At 49.7% G+C, this 24,614-nt stretch overlaps 1 protein-coding gene across 4 annotated transcripts in view; it reads left to right on the top strand.

The window, feature by feature from the left end:
- The window catches only part of Galnt9 (polypeptide N-acetylgalactosaminyltransferase 9), a 78,213-nt gene that overhangs the window by 38,375 nt on the left and 15,224 nt on the right, over positions 1 to 24,614 (top strand). For 3 of the 4 annotated variants that reach the window (XM_008769333.4, XM_063271393.1, NM_001122644.1), the window contains exons 3-6: positions 6,488 to 6,654; positions 8,074 to 8,248; positions 14,235 to 14,432; positions 21,263 to 21,380. In XM_008769333.4, the coding sequence (XP_008767555.1) occupies positions 6,488 to 6,654; positions 8,074 to 8,248; positions 14,235 to 14,432; positions 21,263 to 21,380 (658 nt within the window). Of the gene's footprint in view, positions 1 to 6,487; positions 6,655 to 8,073; positions 8,249 to 14,234; positions 14,433 to 21,262; positions 21,381 to 22,180; positions 22,262 to 24,614 lie in introns of those variants that run through there. The other variant, NM_001107151.2, reaches the window with a different exon arrangement.

The following is a 24,614-nucleotide window of genomic DNA, read 5'->3' as shown; positions in this document are numbered from 1 at the left end:
TGTGGTATGAACTTCAACCTTAGGCCTACAGGGCTGCCGTCCCCGTCTCCTGCTGTGTGAGTTCTGACCAGGGCCCACTGAGCATCCAGAGGGGCCTGTAGAGGGGCCTGGGCTAAGGCAGCAAGGAGCTTAACACAGCTCTGAAAGTCAACAGAGAACATCAAGGGCTGAACTGGCCCAGAACATAGTGTGTCACCCGGACCAAGGAGATCTGCCAGCACCAGTGACCCACAAACAGTTTGAGGGTTGTCACTACCTGAAGAACAGGGGACATACCCATACCCCTGTGGGGCCAAGGGAGGCTGTCTGTCTCCAAGTGGCTGGTTCACTCAGGTAGTGACCCTATAACCAGTTTGAGGTCCCTTTGAGAGAGGGTGGTATGAGAATGTTCTGCGTGTGTCTTGCTTCTGACACATGATTGAAGTATGTCTGTCTCCAAAGGGAGTTTGAACCTGTGAGGAGAGGGCTGGTGGGTGGAGCATGTGGGCTTGCTTTCAGCATTTTGGTTCCTGTGGCTTTCAGTCTTTGAACATGGACATGTGTCTGTGACCATGTGTCCATAACTGTAGGGGCAGGCACTGTGTAAATGTACATGCTCCACATGCCATCAACATGCCAACTAGAGAGGTCTTGGTGGGATGTGTCTGGGTCTTCAGACAAAATGCCAGGTGTACATGTGTGAATGTGGACATACATGTGTGGAAATGTGTGCTCATATGTGCAAATTGTGTGTGTGTGTGTGTGTGTGTGTGTGTGTGTGCATAGGTGTGGGTATATTGTAGGGCAGGCTTGTCTCTAGCAACATGGATGGATAGGGGGATGGATGGATGGATGGATGGATGGATGGATGGATGGATGGATGGATGGACGGATGGACGGACTCAGTCTGTGAAAGACAATTTGATACAGGAGGGACCCCTAGTTTCTGGGTCCTTACTCTCTTTTTTCCTCTGGCCATGGGAGGCATTCCTCCCCTGCTTCTTAGATGGCAGTGAGAAGGCAGTAGCACAGGTGGCTACCTAGTTCAGGGTTTTGAACTGCGTGAGCTCTACTTGGATGAACATGTTTCTCACACGTGTGCTCTGCTTGTGTGAGCATGTGTTTCCCAGCAAGGCAGGACTCTGCCGTGAAGCACGGCAGCACCACAGTCCCCAAGGACCTGCCTTCCAAGAATCTTCTCCCCATACAATATTCCCAGAAGTGAGGGCACAGTTTCCAAATGAGAAACTTTCTGTCTGCTGAGGCCCAGCCGGGCATGAGACACCGGTGGCGTTGCTTCGCAACCAGTGGCTCTCGGGGACATGCCGCCACTTTGCTTCTTGACATTCCCTCCGTCATTTTCCCAGGGCGCAAGGGGCAGCCTCGTGCATTTCCATTAGCACCGCTGATCTGGGCGTCTGGGGAGAGATGCTCAGGTGCTTGGCAAGTGCACGGCGCCTGCCATCTCTCAGGCAGGATTCTCCCATCTCCCTGTTGAGTCTCCTTGGCACAGGGTCCCTTTAGTCTACTTCCCAGCCTTGCCCTCGCCCTCCGCATGCCTAACCATGGGTTTGCAGAAGCCCTACTCTGTGCCAGCAATGAGAGGGGACAATGTCCACAGAAAAGCCATGGTGGGCAAACTAGTTGGTTGATTGCTCACGGTTGAGCACACTGCTTGATTTTGCTTGGGGACACTGAGCCCAGGAATGGGAACAAAACAGAGCCACCACATCCTGGTGCATGGCAAGCCAGAAAGACGTTGTGGCTGACCATGAGAAGACCTAAGCTCTGGTTTATTTCCCGTCTGACAGACAGGATGCTGAAGCTGGGAGGGGCCTCTGGCTCCTGTGCACCCTGGGGCTGTGGAGTCATGGTTCATTCTTTTCTTCTCTGAGTCCTGGAGTCTCGAATGGTCCTGAACGTTATCTCAGCACACACATTACTCCAGGGACCCCAAGGTTAGGAGGGGACACAGGGCGATTGAGGCATTACCTCCTGAACAATTTTCACACATGCAGCCCAGATTACCACACCGAGTCTGTATTGTAAGCCATGATTTGTCTGAAGAGGAACAAGGTACCTCCAGGGCACACAAGACATAGCTCTCTGTAATATGCAGTAGTGAGGACATTGTCAGACCCACATCAGTGCCCATAAGGAGAGGGCCAAACTGGGGTGGAATGGGTTCAGCTCTGTGTCATATCTGAGCTTTCAGAATGGGACATAGAAGCTGAGAGATGAGATGGACAGCGAGAGCTCGGGGGTGTGTGAGACAGTGTGAGGCATGAGCCAGCAACTACTCATTTCTGTATTTGTTCAAAGGACTGCATGACACTATCTGTTGTCCCTGTCTGTCTGTCCTTATCTCTGTATTTCCCTCTGTCTCTGTCTTTCTCTCCTTTTGACTCTCTGTTACCTTGTCTTTATCTCTGTGTCTGTGTCTTGTGCCCACATCCCAGCCCAGTGGGATGGTGAATGTAAGAAGAGTCCAGCCTTCCTCAGTGGAGGCAGTAAGCCAAGGCTGGCCCCCATAGACGGAGAGATAGGATCTCTCCCTCTCAACAACCCTTGACGGGCTGAGGGCCAGAGACAGGACATGCCCTCATGATCCAGTCCTTGCCAGTGGAAGGGTCTATGAGGCAAGTGCATGTATCTGTGGACAACTCCATGGGCTTCCAGACAACTAACCCAGAAACAGAAGGAGAATTGGTACAGTCCATCCCGGTCCAGCCAGCTACTGCCTCCTGATAGCACATGGCAGGATGATCAGATAGTATTTGTCCTGAATGTCCACCACCAACCTCTCGTGAAGGAGTAGGAAAGAAGACCCTGACAGAGGACATGGATGAGGAAAACAACCATGAGGTCTGTGTGCTGGGTGAGTGTTGTATATATTTGTCCTCAGAGCAAACCAACCACCATCCCATGTGCAGAAGATCATCTCAGCTGGGCTTCTTGACTGTTTACATCTGCTCATAGAGAGGTAGGAGTGATTACAAGATGGCCACCTGAGTATCTAGTGTCTCCCTACCACCTGTTGGTATGCAGAGATTCCATGTGGCCCCAGGAAGAGGCTAGAGTCTATAGGCCAGAGAAGACTGAGAGAGGCTTCTTCTGAGGCTGTGGGGAAATCAACATCCCTGCTGATGACTTTCCGGTGTGGCCTTTTGAGAGTAGGGATCACAGCCCTGTAGATAAGCTGTGCTCTGTAAGGAAACCCAGCTGGTTCCCCAGGGTGAACTTCCGTGGAATTGTGCCTGTTTGTTGTTGGGACCTGAGGAGGAGAAATAGACTTTATTTACATCCTGCATCTTCTCTTTGGGAAGGGGCTTCAGCAGCAATAAGAGTAAATGATGGGCAAGGACTCTAACGATGGACCCAGCGACAGCTACACAATTTCTTGGTGCAGGAAACATTTAAACTCCTCCCGCATGGGGTCCCTTCTGGGTGGCTGCAAGTCCGCTAATGTTTTCTCCATTTTACATGCTTTGCAAGTTCATGGAAATCATGCATTCAACTTTCTCCTTCCACGAATAAATGGACCCAGGTCGTCTTGTCAGGAAGCGTTTGTCTGAGTGATGAAATCTGCATAGCTAAGCGCACGCAGCCCATATCAATGTGGCGCTGCTGCAAGGTATTTGTCCCTTGAAAGTCACACAGGCGGCTGGGGATGTATGCAGCCTGGCCATGAGGGCGGTGACTACTCTGGGGAGGCTGGGTCCTTAACCATGCTGTGTACGGGGTGTCCCTTCCCTGCTCTGCTCCTGACCCAGATGGTTTGGGTTTGAATCCCCGCAGCTGAGAGAATGCGTCCTCGTCTCCAACAGGGGAAGACTGAGCCTGTAAAGAGTAACAGTGAGCAAATGCGGTCCCTGTTCTCAAATGACACAAGAGCCCCTTGACTCTAACTCTCGGTCTGAATGTGGAATGAACATTGCTGCTCTTGGTGTCACAGGCTGAGCTGCGTTCCCTGAATTCGCTTTGAAACATTAACCTACAGGACTTCATATGCTCACCTGGAGGCAGAGTTACTATGATCGTGATTAGTGAAGGACAGACCCCTGACCCCCCCAAAAAAAATCCCATTTAAAGAGAAGGAAGCAGGGGCTGGAGAGACGGCTCAGTCGTTAAGAGCACTGACTGCTCTTCCAGAGGTCCTGAGTTCAAAGCCCCAGCAACCACATGGTGGCTCACAACCATCGGTTATGGGATCTGGCGCCCTCTTCTGGTGTGTCTGAAGATAGCAACAGTGTACTCACACATAATAAATAAATTAATTCTTTTTTTAAAAAAGAGGAGGCAGAGGTCGGGTAGGAGACTGCCTGTTGTGCACCCCTGTGATTTTTCTCATATATAATAAACATTATTAATGTATTAATATATAAATATATTATTTATTTGTGGATTGACTCACATGCCACAGCACATGTCTGGGAGTCAGAGGACAACTTGTAAAAACCATTTCTTCCCTTTCGCTCTGTGGGTCTTAGGGACTGAAGTCAGGTGGTCAGATTTGGCGAGCACCTCTAGATGCTGAGCTTTGGAACACATGGGAACGTGCCCTGGAGGCACTAGGGAGATGTTGTGTGATTCCTGTCATCTCCTATCTCCCTAGCTAGGGAGAACCTAGGGGAACCCCTAGCTCCCCTCCAGTCTTCCCCCCACCCCTTGGTGACAGTTTTGTCTCCCACAGTATTATCTACCCTTATGTTCCGTATTGTCATGCCATGCCCCCCACACACACTCCTGCTTCCAAAGGGGTTGGGTGGTACCCACCCAGCACATCTCTCCTGTAGCATCCTGTATCACACAAAGGTAGGTGTGTTTAAGTTTAAACGGCTTTCCCGTTAGGAAGGAAACCTTGTTTACTTCTGTGAAGAGTCTTAACAGCTTTCCGTGGGTTCTGTCCCTTGCTTCACCTAATTTCCTGATTTTTCTTTCTTCTTTCATCCGTTGCTGTTTTGAGATAGGATCTCGGTCTAGCCCGGATTGGTTTGGCTAGCCTCAAACTCACAGCGATCCTCCTGCCTCATCCTCCTGAGAACTGGGATTACCAGTGTAAACCGCCTGACTTCCCTCGCTCCTTCACTTTCTTATTTGGATTTTATTTCATGTTTATGGGTGATCTACCTGTATAAATGCATTTATGTCTGTGTGCCACATGCATTTCTCATGTTGGCCAGAAGGGGGCATCAGATCCCCTGGAACTGGAGTTAGGGGAAGGTAGTGAGCCACCATGTGGGTGTTGGGAATCAAACCTGGGTCCTCCGGAAAAGCAGATAGTGCTCTTAACAACCCTCTCTGTAGCCCCTGAGTTGGGTTTTTGTTTGTTTGTTTGTTTGTTTGTTTTTTGTTTTTATTGTTGTTATTCTGAGGCAGAATATTAAGCATACCAGTATCTTAGGGTGTGATAAACCACCAAGACCAAAAGTAACTTGGGGAAAGGTTTATTTCATTTTAAGTTTCCAGGTAATGGCTCAGTGGAAGACTGAGGCAGGAACTCAAGCAGGACAGAGACCTGGAGGTACAAACTGATGCAGAGGCCACAGAGGGGTGCTGCTTACTGGCTTGCGCCTCATGGCTTCTCGACTTGCTTTGCTATACAGTCCAGGACCACCAGTCCAGGGACGGCCCCACCCATAGTGATCTGGGTCCTCTCACATCAATAATTAATCAGGTCAATATCCCATGGCCTTGCCTAGAGGCCAGGCTCATGGAGATCTGTTCACCATTATGGTTCTCTAGCTGGTGTCAAGTTAACATAAAACTAGCCTGCACGCTCAGGTTGGGTAGACCTTGAATTCCCGATCCTTCTGCCTCTGCCCTTGGGTCTTGTTTGTCACACCCTTGTGTATTTGTCAGCTGTGTTTGCTTCTGTTTGAAACATGACTTCCCCCGCTCAACCACAGAGTCAAGGTTCTCCCAGTTTTGCCCTTTCCTCTCACTCCCATAGGCTTCCTCCCTGTGTCTTTCATGCTGGACTCTTGCTACCCCAGCACATTTGTTCACAACAACCAGGTGGTTTCTGCATACTTCCCCCAGTTCAGGGGAACTTGATAGACAGTGCACCGAGCTCACTGTTCATGGCCTGAACAGTGATATTGTCTGCCTGGCTGGATCTCAGATAGTAGGTGCTCAGGATATCTAGAGACTACAACCTGTTCTTCCTGCTCTGAGACTATGAACAACCCTGGAACTGTACTGAGAGTGGGCAGCACAGCTCCCTCAAATAGACCTCATGAACCTCCATCCTCTAACCCTAACCCTAACCCTAACCCATTAAGCATCCTGTGATATAAAAGGCTTAAAGTGGGTGGGCACAGGCTGTGTGAGAAGCTACAGCTTCCAAAGGTTGGCTCCTTATAGCATTTCTTGGTTTCCAGTGACTGCCTTGTCTTTGCCCTTCTGCTGGCTTCAGGGTCTAGAACCTGCCAGGTTGACCTCCCACAATGACCACCGCAGTCCCAGCTTCCCACTGCACCCCTGGTGACCACCATGCCTCCCACAGGTGCCGACAGATAACGTATTCTGAAGACCTGCCCCAGATCTCTGTGGTCTTCATCTTTGTCAACGAGGCACTTTCAGTCATCCTGCGTTCTGTACACAGTGTGGTCAACCACACACCGTCCCAGCTCCTGAAGGAAATCATCCTGGTGGATGACAATAGCGACAATGGTGAGTGGCTGTCCATTGATATTGAGGGTATCCATGCTGGGCAAGCACGTGGCTTTGATGCCTTAAGAGTAGTGCTGTCAAGCTCTGCATCTGTGGGCCAGCTCTCGGTGGCTTGAAACCATAGAGTTGAGTCGCTAAGTTGACAGGCAACAGCTTGGAGGTGCAGCCCGGGAAAGCACCTTGCCCAGTGACATCCCATCTTCAGCTGCTGCACCAATACACTGGGCTCTGGGCCTGTGACCCTTTCCTCTCTTGTGTTATTGTCACACAGTCCTCTATGCTCCTTCCTCTCGAGGCTCCTACCAATGGTTACTTTACAGATTGCCAGGAGGAAGTGTCTAACAAAATCAACGTAAGGAAGAGCCTGTTTTGGTTCAGTTTGAGGGTGTGGTGCATCCTGATGGGGCTGGCATGGCAGAAGGCAGAGAGGGCAGCTAGCCACATCCACATTCAGAAGACAGAGAAGATTGATGCCAGCGCTCAGTTAATCTCTCCTGTTTTTAGTCTAGGACTCCATGGGTGGTGCCGTCCATGGTTAGAATGGGCCTCCCACCTCTATTAACCCAATCTAGAAACTTCCTTATTTACCATTTTAACCATTTTCAGGCTTGTGGTTCAATGATATCGAGGACATCCATGTTGGGCAACTGCCATCTCTACCTCAGAACTGTCGGTGTGGGGGGGTGTCTTTTGAGCCTCATTCTGTAACCCAGGCTAGCTTGGGGCTCATTACATAGCCTAGGACGATCCCAGACTTACAGAGATCCTCCTGCCTCACCTGCTTGAGTTCTGGGATCACAGGCATAGGCCACCATGCTGTGACCACAGAATTCTTTCGTCATCCCAAACTGGACATGCTCTCATGGAAACCAGTTGTTCAACTGCCCCAGTGGCCAGCACCTTCCTACTGCCCCTCCATGGATTCGACACCTAAAGACGTGTCAAAAAGACAACCAAACCACACTGTCTGTTAGTGTCTGGTATGTGTCACTTTATACTGTGTCACAGTCCCTCCATATTGCAAAGAGAGTGTCCTATCTCATCATCACCAAGTGACTCCCTTGTGTGGAGGGACCTTGCTGGCTGCTTCCTCATCTGCACAGGAGTTCATTCCTGTGTGTAAAGATCTGGCTGACCATACCCTCTTCTGCACAAGGTCTTCATTCTTGCTTGTAGCTCAACTGCGGGTCCTGCTGCCTATGCTGCGTTTATCACTTTGACCTGAGTTGTTCTTATTTTTGTCACCTTTGTTACTTTGTCCATATTCACAGGACGGGGGGGGCCCTGTGTAGTATTTTGGATATCACCCAACCCAGTACTTTTTGAAACTCCAGTTTGGGAGCAGGGCTCAAACATCCCAGACACAGCTCAGGCTCTTGCCAGCGCAGCATGCTAACAAACTGTATCTTTCCCATTCAGTGGAACTCAAGTTCAATCTGGACCAGTATGTTCACAAAAGGTACCCAGGCCTCGTGAAGGTTGTGCGTAACAGCCGTCGGGAAGGCCTGATCCGTGCCCGGCTGCAGGGGTGGAAGGTGGCCACGGCTCCCATCGTTGGCTTCTTTGATGCCCACGTGGAGTTCAACACTGGCTGGTAAGGGCTGGGGTGTGTGAGCATCCTGTGTGGATTCAGATCAGACGGCATATAAGGCTGGGTGGGGGCTGTGGCTCTGGAGGTTTCTAGAGATGGTCTAGGCTGTTAACTGTTTGGCATAAGAGGAAGTATTTTCTTGACCTTGTGGGAAATTCTAGATCTAGGAACTACTTTTTAATTCAGGGAAAGGATTGGTTTCAAATGAGAAACCAATGGGAGGGCCCTGTGGCCAGGAGGTGAAGAAGCATCCCCATCTCGTGGTCATAAGCCAGCAGGTATGCACAATATCCATTACAGGAGCAATCCATCTGTCCTTCTGGTGTGGATTGGGATCCTGTGGTCTGTGGAGGCAGGAACCTTAGACCAGAGCAGGCCTTTATAAGACCAAGACATCCACAAGGGCTGAGTGGTCCAGCATCTCTGTCCTGGGATTTCTCATATTCATTCAGCAAAGAATGCTTTAAGAACAGTGTCTTTTGTCCAGCAAGTGACATATCCCAAAGAAGCAATGTTGGAGGCTTTGGGCCAGAGTTGGTTCCTTGACCCATGCTGCTATGAAAGAGCTTGTTCCTCCTCCTGACCCTGGGCAGCTTTGCTTCAGTGATGCCTTCCTCTGGTGGCCAGGGTCCCTGGCTATTAATCTATGTGGGCTGTGCTGTACCTGTGGGTATGGCTGGCAGAGGTCTCCTATGGTCTTTGTTTCTCATATGGAGAAAGGGCATTCGAATCCCTACTTGTGGCTCTGCTCTGGGACTCAGTCTCTGTGCTCGTCAAGATCACAGAGTGGTATCTGCCATTGCATATATGCACGTCACATGAGCATCTGGGACCATAAGCCAAGTTGCCAAGACCACTTTAGGGCAAGGTGTTGTGAGAAGTGAGAGTGGGTACCAGAGGGTTCAGAGAATGAGGGGGGGGGGTTGCAGAGGGAAGGTGGCCTGGAATAGTACTGCCCTGGGGCCACCACCACCAAAGCTCCTCGCTAGCTGCTGAAGATAGTCCTCTGCCAACTCAGGCACTCTGATCAAGGTGCTTTGGGACTGGTCCCTCTGAGGGTCTAGAGAGGGTCTTGCCCTCTCTCAGCTCCTGGTGGCCAGATGTCCCTTGATGTGTGGCTGCATTACTCTGCTGGCTTCCACATGGCATTCTGTCCCTTGTTAGAACCCTCGTCAGTGGCTCTACCAGGAAGTCCCTGTGCCAAACCTGAGCCTTAGAGCTTCTCAGGGTCCACAGTTGTGATGGTTTGTATATGCTTGGCCCAGAGACTGGCACCATTAGGAGGTGTGGCCTTATTGGAGTAGATGTGTCATTGTGGGTGTGAGCTTCCCTTGTCCTAGCTGCCTGGAAGTCAGTATTCTGCTAGCAGCCTTTATTCAGATGAAGATGTAGAACTCTGTTCCTCCTGCACCATGCCTGCCTGGATGCTTCCCTGCTCCTGCCTTGATGATAATGGGCTGAAGCTCTGAACCTGTAAGCCAGCCCCAATTACATGTCATCCTTATAAGAGTTCCTTGGGGGGTTGGGGATTTAGCTCAGTAGTAGAGCGCTTGCCTAGGAAGCACAAGACCCTGGGTTCGGTCCCCAGCTCCGAAAAAAAAGAACCAAAAAAAAAAAAAAAGAGTTGCCTTGGTCATGGTGTCTGTTCACAGCAGTAAAACCCTAACTAAGACATAAGTTGGTACCAGGAGTTGGGTATTTCTGTGATATGCCTGACCATGCTTCTGTTTGGAAGAATGTAGATTTGGAGGCTTCAGATTTGGAAGGCAGTGGAAAGCTTTAATGTGGAAGACTTTGTTACTGAGAGTGATTCGAATTGTGTGGACCTGGCCCAAGAGGTTTTAGAGAATTTTAGTGTCTGAAGTGGTTGGTTTTTTTTTTTTTTTTTTTTTTTTTTTTTTGTGCTTCAGTGAAGAATGTGGCTGCTTTTTGCCATTATCTGAGGAGTTTGCCTAAGGCTAAGGTGAAGAGACTCAGATTAATTGCATTGACAAAGGAAGTCTCAGAAACACTCATCCTAGACTTAGTTCTCTGGTTAAGTTTCATGAAGAGAATTTTAAACAAGCACAGCAAGCTGAGAAAGGAAAAATATAAAATATATGGTTCAAGTATTAAAGGAGCACCAGGAAATGAAATGGAGCAGAATCCTGTGTTCAAGGACATTAAATTGAATTAAGGGAGTAGTGACCTTGGGCAAGTTCCAACCCAGCTAAGTGTAGTTCCAGGCATAGTAATATAGGCCTTTAATCCCAGGAGGCAAAGGCAAGCAGTTTTCTGAGTTCAAGGCCAGCCTAAGACAGAGCAGGTTCTAGGTGAAGAAAAGCTTAATTCCCAGTGTGGCGGTACACACCTTTAATCCCAGCATTCAGGAGATAGTCATGCAGCTCTCTGAGTCCAAGGTCAATCTACAGAGCAAGTTCTAGGTCAGTCAAGCTTAGGCAGTGAAGGAGTTGAAAAACAGAAAGTGATAATGTAACAGAAAAAGGGGGCCATGTACCAGCCCCAGCAAGCAGCAGAAATTGGCAGCTTCAGCCATTTGAGTCTGGTTTTAGAGTCAAGAATAGAAGGGACTACTGGAACAATTGACGCTGGTGAGATGGAGCTAAGAAATTAACAGTGATTAAGAAGAGGCCCACATCACTAAGGTGAAATCTTCTAGGAAGTGTTTTCTGAGAGCACAGAGAAGCTGTGTTTCAGAGATAGCAAGGTTGTACCTCATGTTGTGGCTGGACTTGGATAGTGTGTAAGAGTCACCCAGGTGGTACTGGTTTTGAAGGCATGAAGGGGTCATGAAGAGCAGCTGAGGCTGGGCACTGTGAGAGGCCATGGAAGGCCATTGGTGAAAGTACAGCCTCAGTTGTAGTTGGCAATCCAGAACTGAAGGGGTCATGCAAAGGATTTGAGGCTTGGCGCCATGAAGAGAGCCTATGAGAGACTATTGGTGAAGCCCAGTTGCAGCAGAAGACCCTGTTGTATTGGAGATGCCAGTACCATGGGATGATGACCAAGAACAGCAGCAGCAGTGGAGTGGATCAACCTGAGCTTAGAGTGCTACAGAGGACAGAGCTGGAGAAGTGAGGCCAGCCCTTGGAGGAGCCCAGAATATCATGTGTGTATCCCAGACATTGAAACAAGAAGCTGTAACACTGAAGTTGCCTTGGAGACCCCAAGATGTTCAAGATGCCAGAGGAAACTGCTAACAGGGAGTAGAACCAGCCCAGGAGAAAGACATTTGTTGCAGTCAACAGAGATGAAAAAGGAGTTGTAGATCTGAAGAACGCTTTGACATCAGACGTGGAGATGGCGGAGTTTGGAGTTTGCCCAGCTGGTTCCCTGTCTTTGCTTTGGGGATTACAGTTCAGTGATCTTTGAACTTTGGATTTTTAACATTGTTGAGACTGTTATAGACTACGGGGGCTTTGTAAATTGAACTAAATGTATTTTTCATTATGCTATGTTTAGGTATGGCCCCCATAGCATTAGGAGGTGTGGCCTTGTTGGAGTAGGCGTGTCACTGTGGGCGTGGGCCTTGAGACCCTCATCCTAGCTGCCTGGAAGACAGTCTTCTGCTAGAGCAGCCTTCCCATGAAGATGTAGAAGTCTCAGTTGCACCAGGCCTGCCTGGATGCTGCCCTGCTCACACCTTGATGATAATGGACTGAACCTCTAAACCTCTAAGCCAACCTCAATTAAACGTCATCAGCAGTAAAACCCTAAGTCCACCCAGGCCAGGTCACCATGGAACATCCAGTCGTCCCATTTTCAAGAGAAATGAAAACTCAGAATTTTGTACCACTTCTTAAAAATATTTTAAAAAAATATTAGGCCACCCTTTTTAAAAATATTTATTTTATGTATATGAGTGCTTTACCTGCATGTACACCTGCAGACGAGAAGAGAGCATCAGATCCCATTATAAATGATTGTGAGCCACCATTTGATTGTTGGGAACTGACCTCAAGACCTTTGGAAGAACAGACAGTGCTCTTAACCACTGATCCGTCTCTCCAGCCCTTCTCCCACCTGTTAAAAGGAAATTTAAGTTGTTTTTCATTTATTGTGAGCATATACACACTAGCATGACATAGTGTATGTGTGGAGATCGGAACACAACTTAGAGGGATCAATTCTACCTTGTGGGTCCCAGGAATCGAATCCAGGCTTGGCAGCAAGCTCCTCTCCCCTCTGAGCCATCTCGCTAGCCCACCAACTCATTTTTTAAGTAGAGACGTTTGTTATGGTGTCAACCTGGGAGTTGGGGGCCTGAGAGCTACAGAGGGGCTCACTGCACAAATGTGTGGAACTATCCACCCGTGTGTGGTCCCAGAATCCCTGAGGGTCCCCAGGTACTGAGGGTTTCAGGATATCTCTTAGCTCTTGGTGGTGGAGCAGCATTTCCTGATTCACCCCGGTTTGGCCTGTCTGACAGGCATGGCATGGAAGCAGCTTCTCTTGTTTGGCTACCATGATGCCCCAACTCTCTCACCTACTCTACAACTACAACTTGGTTGGTTATGTTCAGCAGGCATTTGGCAGACCCACCTCCTTCTGCTCACCACACTCCCATGCCTCCCTCCTCTGCCGCAGTGGCGCAGCTCTTCTTTTTTTCACCTTTCCATCACCTCCTCAAATCCTATACCATCAATCCTGTGTCACCAGCTACCCTCCCACTAGAGTCACCTTGTACTGTGGTGTGCGTCGTGCACTGTACAACAGCCAACAATGTCCACCATCAGCTCCCTGAGTATGGTAGGCGCTTGGGAGAGCTGAATTTATCAGTCAGATGCAATTTTTTTAACCTACACAATTCTTATTTTCATAATTGGAAACCCTGCTTTCTGGAGAAGGCATGGCCTTTATTGCAGATCCTGTGCGTTGGCAGGAACGGCACTTGCAATGTCTCCGGTGGGCTTTGTTTATTCATTGATGAGGAGTTAGGTCAATAGAGGCTCCTGACAGGATAAGGGGATGGGCCCATATTGCCCTCACTCCTCATCCTTCTGTTGCTGTAGCACGACATCCTTGACCCAGAAGTCACCTAACTCTCAGATCTTAGGTGAACCCCAGTTTGGATACAGCCCTCTACCTTGTGGGTAGGTAACATGTCTTTGACCTTGTCCTTGTGGTAGATAATGTCTTTAAAGGTTAGGGCTGTCCCTGTTACCTCCAAGATACTGCACAGGCAACAGCCCAGCTGCTGTCATGGAATGAATACCTGCTACTATGGCCGTTTGCCTCTGCCTTTAGAGGCTCTCTTGCCCTTCTCTCCTATGGCCTCCTGACATGCTCCATCCCCATGCACACTGGGCATGTGTGGCCAGCTGGTAAAGCTGCTCTGTCCCTGTGGACTGTCCGTCCACACTGCCTGGCATCCTCCCACTCAGTACCCAGAGCACTCCACACTGGATATCATCTAGAATGCAGAGCTCACCCCACTCACAGCTTCCTGTTTTTCACAGTACCTTTCCCCTCCCACGCATCCTCTACCCAAGCCTCATCATCTTCCTTCCCTCTAACCACGGTCTGTTGTGTAGGCTGTGCATTGCACACAGTATATGTAAGCGCCACAAGGCATGGATATTTTTTCTTTTTAATTTTATGAATGCAATCTGTTACAATAAGTGTGGCCTACAACAGATCTTCCGTTGACACTTGAAAATGGACATATTTACCACAGATACAGGAATAGAGGGAAGGGTAGGGTTAGGCTAAGAAGTCTCTCTGTATAGCCCCAGGGCCCTACCTGACCCATGGAGAACCTTCAGATGTCCCTGTGCCTAGCACTGACCAGTCAACAGGTTGCAGGCTTGGATCAGGGCAATATTGTGGGTTAGCCATTCCTAGTAGTCCAAGTCTGCCATGACTGGGTCCTGTGCTCAGCTAGATATCAGGCCCAACTGCAGGGTTTGAACTCACGGCCAGTGGGGCTCCTTCCTTGGGTTGTTGATGGTTCGGGAAGGCTCTTGTTCATTGCCAGTTCCTTTCCCAGGGCTGAGCCCGCCCTTGCACGGATCCAGGAGGACCGCCGACGCATCATCCTGCCAGCCATCGACAACATCAAGTACAGCACATTTGAGGTGCAGCAGTACGCCAGCGCTGCCCACGGCTACAACTGGGGCCTGTGGTGCATGTACATCATCCCTCCGCAGGACTGGCTGGACCGAGGTGACGAGTCAGCACCCATCAGGTAAGCCAGGATCAGTGTGAGGGTTGGGAAGTTCCACCAAAGATGGCTCAGGACCCGAGGGAGGATCGTTTGCTTGAAGAAGCCCCAGTCTGCCCCAGACTTAAAAACAAAACAAAACAAAAAAATGTGTCCCTACCCCACAGGAGCAGGGAGTGCCAGGACTACAGAATAGCTCTGGTCAGGGAACATGGACAAGGCTGGCTCAGATCCAACTCTAGAATGACGACCAGGTCGATTAGATTGTGGTCTGGCTGTGTGATCTTGGAAAAAGGAGAGGAGGGAAAAGAGGGAGGCGGGGGGAGGGAGGGAGAAGAAGAGAAGGAGGGAGGGAGGGAGGGAGAAGAAGAGAAGGAGGGAGGGAGGGAGAGAGAGAGAGAGAGAGAGAGAGAGAGAGAGAGAGAGAGACTCTGACTGAGAGACTGAGAGACTAGAATAGCAGCAATGGAAAGGCAGGGTCAGAGACAGACAGACAGATAGTCTGAGTGAGTGACAGACACTGAGACAGAAACAGAAAAGCAAGACAGAGACGGCAACAGAGGGAGACAAAGACTGAAAGGAAAGAGTGAAGGTCAGAGACAAAGACACAGATGGAAACAGAGAGAGACAGAGACAGCGAGGAACGAGACCGAGAGAGACAGAGAGGTGGGAGAGATAAAGACACAGAGACACAGAAAAGCAGATGGCAGCGGAGAGCAGAGGAGGCAGCCACAGTGGAGCCCTGAGTATGGGCGGAGAGGACAGCCCATGGCTGTGAACTGTGTTCAGGAAGGGTAATACCCTGACCTCACATTACCCGGCAGAGCATTTTCTTTCTGTTTGAATTGGTTCATTAAACTCAAGGAGAGGAAGTTCAACCATTTCATAAGATCTGGGAGCCCCACTCATCCAAAAGAATTATGGGCTCTGCCTAACGGGGGTCATGGGAGAGTGTTTTGTGGGAAACCCTGCTGCTACCTGTCATCCTACTGGTTTTGGTGTCACCCCCCACTCAATCAGATTTCTTTCACCTGCCTGCTCCCAGCAGGACAGTCTCTGTAGTTGTCAGGCTCTTCCTCTGGTAAGTCCCATCTCCCACCACACCACCTGATGAGCCCCTGGGAAATCTGCACCCTTACATCTGGTGGCTTGCTCCACTTTCTCCTGGGGACCCGCCTGGGTTCCGGAACTGTCTTTGGAGTAAATGAACACCTCCAGGTCCTACTGGGCCCAGGGTTCTGTTGTGCACCTCGCCCTATCTCCCTGCAGTGTTGTGGGACTTGGTGAGATAACCACCTTGTTATAAAAGTGGCACCTTCTGGCTAGAATACTGCAAGCATCTGTGATCCCTTGGACCAATGGCTCCTGTGGGAGGGTCTCCTGAGGCCTCCTAGGAACTGGTGCACAGCTCGACCCTGTAGACTGAAGAACTAGTTCATTGAAATGCCTTGCTCATCTCCTCTCCACTGGCAAAGAACTATTAGTAGTAAATCCAGAACTCAGCATCGTGAGACGAAATCATTTGGCGAGGAACTGGGGGCGGGGGAGGGGGGACCAAAGGAAAAAAAAAAGCAAACAAAATCATCATCTCAGAGGAAATGGCTTTACAATGCCAAGAATAAGGAGCTTTCAGAGCTGGCAAAGCGCCATCTCCCCAAACCTCTTAGCTCCTCAAGGTTGCTTTCTCGGAGATGGACCAGGGATCTTGGAGTTGCTTGAGCTGCAGTGATTTCCTGGGCAGGGCTCTGGGCTCTGGGCTTTGCAGCGAAACCAGTGCAAGGGAGCCTCTCAAAGCACAAGGCCCACGGATGGGCCCCCAGGGGCTCATTGAAGCAGAGAGTGACAGTCTGAAGGTTATTTTTCTTCATTTGAGATTCATTTCATGATCCCAATTAGTAGCAAGATAAATGCTTCGCGTGTGACATTTTAGAAATCAGAAGAAGTCCGAGGCCCAATGGGAGGCATCTCCCACGGTTTGTGCCAGGCTCTGGATATGCAAGAGACAGAGGGAACAAGCTCGATGGCCTGATTGAGTCTTGAGGGACGTCGATTCCCAAACTCCTTTATTAGAATCGTCCTAGAGCTGTTAACCCTGCTGCCAAAACCCAGCTAACTAATGGGACTGACTCAACAGATATCACATTACAAAAAAAAAAAAAAAAAAAAAAAAAAAGGAAGACTAGTAATACTTTAAGGAGACGGGACACACAGAAGCTTGTGCCTGTCTGGTGGAAGCCGCTTTGGAGAACTGCCTCCTGTAAAGACGTAGGAACTTCCTGTACCATCCGGACGTTCTATTCCTGGCAAGTTTTTTTTTTTTTTTTCAAAATGAATGAACACACAGCCCACAAAAAGGCTTATATACAAGTGTTTGCAATGATAATTTTTAAAATGCTCACTGTAGGAACAAGCCAAGTGTTTTGACCCGGTGAGTCCTGGAAGACATGGCCTCCCTTATTCTGGAGGACGGGGATTCATGGAGGAGAGGATCCTGACAGACATCCTCTCCCTCGTGGATTTGCCATTGGGGGTGGTTTGATACGTCTGGTGTGCCTCACTGTCTTGATATTATTGTCTCTCCTGCCTGAGAGTCCAGGGAGAATCCACCTAGGCTTCATTTCCCTAAACTCTGGAGTAAGAGGAGGAAGGAGTATGGGGGGATTCACCATTGCTTCCCTTCCCCTGACACACGAGAAGAGACAGAGAATCCAGTCAGACACTGCCTCCCTCACTCTAGAATACGAGGAAGTGTGGGAGAGAATCCTGTCAGAGGTTTCCTCCCTCACAGTGTTGCAGGAGCAACAGGGGAGAATCCTGTCAGCCTTCACCTCCCTCACTCTGGGATGGGGGCAGATCTCACCTTCCACACAGCGCTGCCGCAGGAGCAACAGAGGAGGAAGAACCTTCGCTTGTCACCTCACCCACTCAGTCTCAGGAGTAACAGGGAGGAATCCGGCTCACTTTGGAGGGTGAGAAATCTAAGAGCCGGATCAGACAGCGTTTACTCTGTGTTGTTAGGAGCCATGCCTTCTGGTCAAGTGTGGCTTCTCACAGCTGAGGATCTGGAGTGATTATTATTCCTGACCAAGACTGATTTCTCTCACATGAGAAGATCTATGCTGGTTCCTCAAAAGTGTGACCTGCAAAAGACTGGACTCTGCCTGTGGATGGAAACGCGGTATCATATCCTTCCTTAATTAATCCAGTCAATGACCTGGCTAAAGGGACCACCCTTCAGGAAGGCAGATTCACCTAACACCACACTAAAGAGAGGGGAGGAATAATTAACCCTTAATGAGATAATGTATTTCCCCTTCTTGGAAAGCCTGACCCTGGTGTGGTTACAACAGAACTACAGAGAGGCTCTATCAGGTCTGCCCGTTTTCTTTTCTGTCTCTCTCTTTCTGATACTGGCCTAAGCCTAAGTGTGTCCTCCCTCTCTTCTGGCTTTTTAGATCTTCCCCTAAGCCTTCCCTACCAGTGGCTGCTTCTCTGTCATGCTGTCTTGACTCAAATGGCAAAGGGACATGGCTTTTCCCTTTCTCCCCTCCCTCCTCCTTTTCTTTCCCCTCTCCCTCCTCTCCTCCTCTCCCTCCTCCCCTCCCTTCTCCCCTCCTCTCCCTCCTCTCCTCCCCCTCTTCTCTCCTTCCCTTTCCTGCTCCTCTGCTCCTCCTCCCCTCCCCCTTCCTCCTCCCCTCCCCCTCCCTTTCCCTCTCTCCCTCCTCTCCTTCCCCTTCCTGCTCCTCTGCTTTTCCTCTTCCTCCTCCCCTTTCTCCTTCTTTCCCCCTCCCTTCCCCCTCCTCCCCTCTTCTCGCTCCTGCCCTTCCCTCCTCCTCTCCTTCCCCCTTCCTACTCCTTTGCTCTTCCTCCTCCCCTCCTCCCCCTCCTCTGCCCCTCCCCTCCCTCCTCCCCTCCCCCCTCCCTTCCCCTCCCCCTCCTCTCCTTCCCTTTCCTGCTCCTCCTCCTCCCCTCCCCCTCCCCCTCCCCCTCCTCCTCTCCTTCCCTTTCCTGCTCCTCCTCCTCCCCTCCTCCCCCTCCTCTGCCCCTCCCCTCCCTCCTCCCATTCCCCTCCCTTCCCCCTCCCCCTCCCCCTCTCCTTCCCTTTCCTGGTCCTCCTCCTCCCCTCCTCCCCCTCCTCTGGTCCTCCCTTTCCCCTCCCTTTCCCCCTCCCCTTCCTCCTCTCCTTCCCCTTCCTGCTCCTCTGCTCCTCCTGCTCTTCCTCTTCCTCTCTCTCCTCCTTTTCCTCCTCCACAGCACCCTTTTGAGACAGAGTCACACTCTGCAGCTCTGACTGGCCTGGAACTTGACGAGTAGATCAGGATGGCCTTGTTCCACAGAGCTCCACCTGTTTATGCTTCCTCAGTGCTGGGATTAAGGGCATTTGTCTGCCCTGAGATTTATCTTGTAAAACTCTAATAAAATTATCTTCAAGCTCAAGAAACCAAAAAACCTGGCCAGTTCCTAGGGAAAAAGCACCTTCCCCACAGTCAAACACTACCATGCCCATCCTCTATAGCCTTCCATGGAAAACTGGAGTTCATGTAACAGGCTGGGTTGGGGATGAGAAATAACAGAAATTCCCCAATTTTGAACACTGATTCTGAACTGACTGCTTGTGACCACCACACAGAGCCACAGCTTCTGCAAGTCAGGTGCCCATGGAATACACTTCCGATTCATCAACACACCATGGCTACAGTCGGTCTTCAGAATCAACCCCGGCACTCTCCAAATATATAACCAGAACAGGATACTGGCGTCAAGTTTCACACAAATAATAAAGCTACCAGAAACGAGAGAGAAGTATGGAGGAGAGAAGTCAGGAAAGGTGAGGGAGCCTGAGAACCAGGGCCCAAATATGCCCACCAAAAGCCAGTTTCTCCCTAGCCATTCCTTGATGTGGCCTGAACGTTGGTGGCCATATATACTCCTGTAATAGCCAAATAGTATTCTGCTGTGCACAAGCCATTGTTTATCAATCGGCTACAGAGGCCATTAGGGTTGATCCACTTTTTATGCTACAACAGAAACATCTGGGTTCTTCCAGAGCTTGCAGGCCTAGAAGACAGGGTTAGAGGCAAATGACCTGGTATTGGGATGAACAGATCTCCTGGCCCCCTCGGGGACCTATTGCTGTGTCTGTGTCCTCTGAATGCTGCAGAAACGGGGGTCACCCCGGAAATGATCGGGACACACCCCCAACCTGAGAAGACCTCATTCAGGCATTGCTTGGTTCTGCTTTTCTGTAATCACAGCAAGAATTCCTCATGCGAGTAAAAATCAGCTCACCTGGCTCGAGCACCATGGCCTCCTAAGTTCCTGTTTATTTTGGAGCTGAACAATAAAAAAAAGTCATTACCGGCTATAATAGCCTTGGTGGGGAATTTGGCACCTCTCTTCATCAGAAACCATCCTGGAATTGTTATCATTGTTAAGACGATGAGAGACATACCTGTTGGACATTGGGATCATACCTTAACCAATCAAGTACTTGCTGTTAAACTGAATACCTGCTATTAAGATTCAAAGGTGCTATTAAAATCTTGTTATTGTTAGCTTTGCAAACAACGAAATATATCTTAGCGCAAACAAAAGGACAACCGTTCTTTCATACTACCGTGTTCACCGCTGCCCTTCAGTCAGCAAGAGCAGAACGTTTCTGTTAAAATTGATGCACACCAACGTCTTTTCATTCTTTGTGTTGGAAAGATCTGGGCCTGGAGAAGGCATGAGCAGCCTCTGCTGGTTTCAGCATCAGGCACTGTGCCCTGGGTGAGACTAAGCTCGGATGCTGAGGGATGCCTTTGTTCTAAGGTGAAGCCTTTCATGCAAAGCCTAGAAGCCCAGAGTGTGTTCTGTGGCTCACAGTCCTCGTGTACCCTGTGGCCACAGGGTGTGTGTGACTCACAGTCCCTGTGGTCTACGTCTTCTCAGTTTTTTCATCCTACCTGGCAGGGTCAGCACACTCCACCCTTTACCAATAAATACATCCACACACACAAAGTGCCATCAAGATGGTGGCCGCTACTCTCCACCCTTACCTGGTCCTTTATCGATCTTGCTTCTCCATGTACTCTTTCCTTGGGTATGCACATTGATGGGTTGTGTTGTTTTGTTTTGTTGTTTTTTGTAACAGGGTTACTCCGTGTAAACCCAGGCTGGCCTTGAACTCAGAGATCCACCTGCCTCTGGCCCCCAAGTGCTTCTGGGATTAAAGGTGTGTCTCGCCATTGCCTGGCAGACATTGAAGGATTTTTGCTACCTAGATGATGAGTGTATCCATTCATGATTTCAACAAAAGGCTGAAAGGCCTTTTGCTGCCATCTTTAAGAGTGTGTGTGTGTGTGTGTGTGTGTGTGTGTGTGTGTGTGTTTACACTGAAATATTACATGGCAGCTGGCAGTCTGTTCTCTGCAGCTGCATAGCTGCATACTCCGGAACTTCAGAGCTTGTCATTCAGCCTGACATCAGAAAAGGTTCACGGAGCCGAGTAGTGTACAACTCACACAACTGAACTGTCCCATGTAGCCCTGAATCCACACACACCAACAAGACATGACCCTGAAGGAGGGTGACTAGGTGTGACCTGTGGAAAGCATTGTCTGTTGGAGTCACACAGCCCAAGCCAAGTTCTTAGACTCTGGTCTGAACTGCTCTGCCAGAGCCTAAGGCTTGCAAGGACAGGTCCAGGGCAGCTGGAGAAATGGCTTCTCACTATACCCAAGGCACAGTGATGTCAGTAGGAACAAGAAGCATGGGGAGACTGAAGGGGCGAGAGGTTGTGGTCTCACAGGCAGTTAGGGCTCTGGGCCAGACCCTGGTGACAGCCTCATTCCGCATCTCTCCTTCCCCAGGACACCCGCCATGATTGGCTGTTCATTTGTGGTGGACCGGGAGTACTTCGGGGACATTGGCCTCCTGGACCCAGGCATGGAGGTGTATGGTGCAGAGAACATCGAACTGGGGATGCGGGTGAGTAGACTGGCATGCTCTGGGGAGCCAAGACTGTCTACAAGGGTGGGCCTGAGGACTCAAGCTGCTTGGAAGACTATGTTAGCCCAGCCAAGACAAAGGCCCAGTGGGAGTCCTTGCTAGCATTTTTAAAGCAAAGCTCTGCCTACAGCTGATCAAAGCAGATGGAGCGCTGTGTCTGTGCTCCAAACTGTCATTTTCCATGTCATGCACATTGGCTAGTGAGGTTGCCTGGGAAAGTCTCATCCTTAGAGCCCAGGTGGACGCGGTGGGGAGAATTGGTCCTCCAGCTAACTGGAAACAGCTCACACACCCTTTACAGGGAAAGGCAGAACATCCACAGAACATCCACAGAAGACACGGGCGCCCCTGTGAGGGGAGCATGGGAACAGCCTCCCAGTGGAGGTGACAGGCAGAACTGGGCACAGGGACCTCGCACAGGGTAGACTGTGAGAGGTTGTAAGAATGGAGATCAAGCAGCCATGATCCCTTACACCACCCTTGTGAGCCAGATGTAGAGACAGGCTTGCCCTGAGCTTTTGCTTCTGTATTCCCTAGGACACCGGACCTCTCAGAGCCATCAGTGACAGATGTGCTGATCACCTCATAGCTAGGTTCTATGGGAAAAGGAAAGGATGGCCTGCCTTTCTGTACCCTGGCTTCTAGAAAAGGTGATGATTAGAGAAAAGGAAGCCTGTCCTTCAAAGGGGAAGATGGGGTAGGAAATGAAGCAGAAGGGTCCAGGGCAGGAGCATTAATCACAACAAAGACATTTAGGGAAACACTCCAGTGAGCCACAGGAGCCTGGACAGCAAGGCAAGATGTGATGGGCAAAGGACTGACCAGTGCAAGACTCTGGGGCAGCTTGAGATGCTCCCAAGGTTTGTGGGGCCGTACCTCAGAGATGGGAAGGTACTTACCCAGTCAGTGGAGCAGGACATAGAGCGCCAGACTCCAAGGCTCCTGATACCTTCTTCCGGGATGCCTCTGACTTGTGGGATGGGAGAGGCTACACAGAGAGGACAAGACATAGCTGAGGGAAGAGTTGAGGAGGTAGTGGTGGGGAGTGGACCTGCTCCTCAGACTCTGAGCTATCCTGAAAGAGGCCAGCCATGTTTGGTGGTAGGCAGTGGAAAGGGAGAGGGCATACAGCTTCCCCTCCATATCGGTTTTGAGCATCTGGAAGGACAGAGATGCCTCGGGGGTGTGGGGCTGACTGTGGATGCATGCCACAGATCCCGAAGTCCCTTCGAAGTTCGGCATCCATGTAGCCCTGTTACTGTGATACACCTCACTGCAGCCTTCCCCAAGTCTTAGTTTCACCATCCACGTTCCCATTACTTCGTGCTTTGTTTTGTTCGCAAAAAGAGAAAAAAAATCAGACTGCATTTAGAAGCTGGTGGTCAGGGCTCTACTTGTGCTAGTAAGAGAGGCTGTGTGTAGCAGGCCTGTGCTAGTCTCTGACTTCCTAGAGGACAAAGAGCAGGCTCAGAAGAAAGCTTTGGGTAGCTTTAGAGTCTACAGGAAAAAGCAAGGACAGGTAAGTTGTGAACTTCACAATCAGTAGAAGGAGGAGAAGTTAAACGTGCACAGAGGTCAGCAGTACGGTGACAGGCGGGCAGCCAGACGGTGGGAAGAAAGCCCTGAGACTGCATTAAGGAGTCGAAATGCATAGTTAGTCTCTGACCAGCATCCCAGATAAAAAGAAGAAAGGGAATCTTTGAATCTTCCTGAACCAGAACGCACAAAGGCAGGCAGAACTCATGGACGGTTCGACCAGCAGAACCCATGGTTCATAGGGGTTGTGCTAAGGGGTTGGAATTCCAGGAAGGGATGTTATAGAAATAATAGCCCCATCCATTGGGAGATCTCTCTGCATACTTAGAGATGAAAGAAAGGCTTTTCACCCAAAAGCACATGGCCAACTGGAGCTAACGGCCAATTACAAGTTGGCCACTAATAGATTTTACTAAGTTTGTAAAATAAAACTTCAGCTCATGTACGTTACAGTCATCCTTAAGTTTCTTTTAGGTCCTGGCCCCAGGTTACACTTGGAACAATTTAAACAGAGACAGGAAACCGCAAGTCTGGCCACTTGGGCAAATGCGAGGTTCTCCATAGCAAAGATGTCGCCAGAATAATGTTTTTAAAACCATTTATTTACTTATTTTATGTCCGTGACTATGAGTGTCACTGTCTTTAGGCAACCAGAAGAGGGCATCAGATCCCATTACAGATGGTTGTGAGCCAGCATGTGGTTGCTGGGAATTGAACTCAGGACCTCTGGAAGAGCAGCCACTACTCTTTTTTTTTTCTTTTTTTTTCGGAGCTGGGGACCGAACCCAGGGCCTTGAGCTTGCTAGGCAAGCGCTCCACCACTGAGCTAAGTCCCCAACCCCACAGCCACTACTCTTAACCGGTGAGCCACCTCTTCAGCCCCAGAATAATTTCTTAAGTAAACCAGTGTTGTTCTTTTCAAATATTGTTATCTGGGCTTATCTTTCCCATCTGGCAGAATTGTGCTTTTCCTCAAGAAGGGAGCTGGGAGCTTTATGTCAGATCAGGACTTAACACTGGCCGTGTCACTGCATGAGGAGATGTGTTCTTTGGGAATGAGTCGAATGGCTGGTCAACCTTGATGAGCAGACATTTACATTCTAGCATTGTAAGTTTGTTTATCTCTAACAGGCCTAGTTGGCATGCTACATATCTTTAGGGTATTTGGAGAGCATCGCCCCTTAACTAAAATTCTACTTTTTTGGTGATTTTTACGTCTACAAGGCCACTCTATTAACAATAAATCCTTCGTAATATCAATTCTGCCACTTTGAGCTTTTTCTACATCAGGGAAGTTATCTTTAAGGTGAACCCACCTTCCTAGGGGTGGTTCTGACCTGCCCTGCCGGATTAACCAGTCAGGGAAGAGACAAGAGTGTGGCTCCACCTAGAGGTAAATTTTATTCTTTACGGAATCTGCACACGGGATTGAAGAGGGTGCAAATCACAGCCTCCAGTGCTGCAGACTGAGTGTCGCTCACACCAGTCATGTGTAAAGCACACAAGTGAGCCTCACGTGTATATCACGTTTTTATTTCTGACTGCATTTAGGGGAGCTTGCATGGAAACCAACAGTTTCAGCAAGATAAAATAAATCAGAGAAGGAGGAAGGGAGGGAGGTGGGACGGGCTGACACAGCAATGCTCACACAACCCTGCAGAGCTGGGCAGGAGGAAA

The sequence above is a fragment of the Rattus norvegicus genome, chromosome 12 (genome assembly GCF_036323735.1).
Source record: "Rattus norvegicus strain BN/NHsdMcwi chromosome 12, GRCr8, whole genome shotgun sequence".
NCBI classification, from domain to species: domain Eukaryota; kingdom Metazoa; phylum Chordata; class Mammalia; order Rodentia; family Muridae; genus Rattus; species Rattus norvegicus.
Note: the sequence above shows the minus strand (reverse complement) of the source record. Positions and strands in the feature narration are given on the sequence as shown.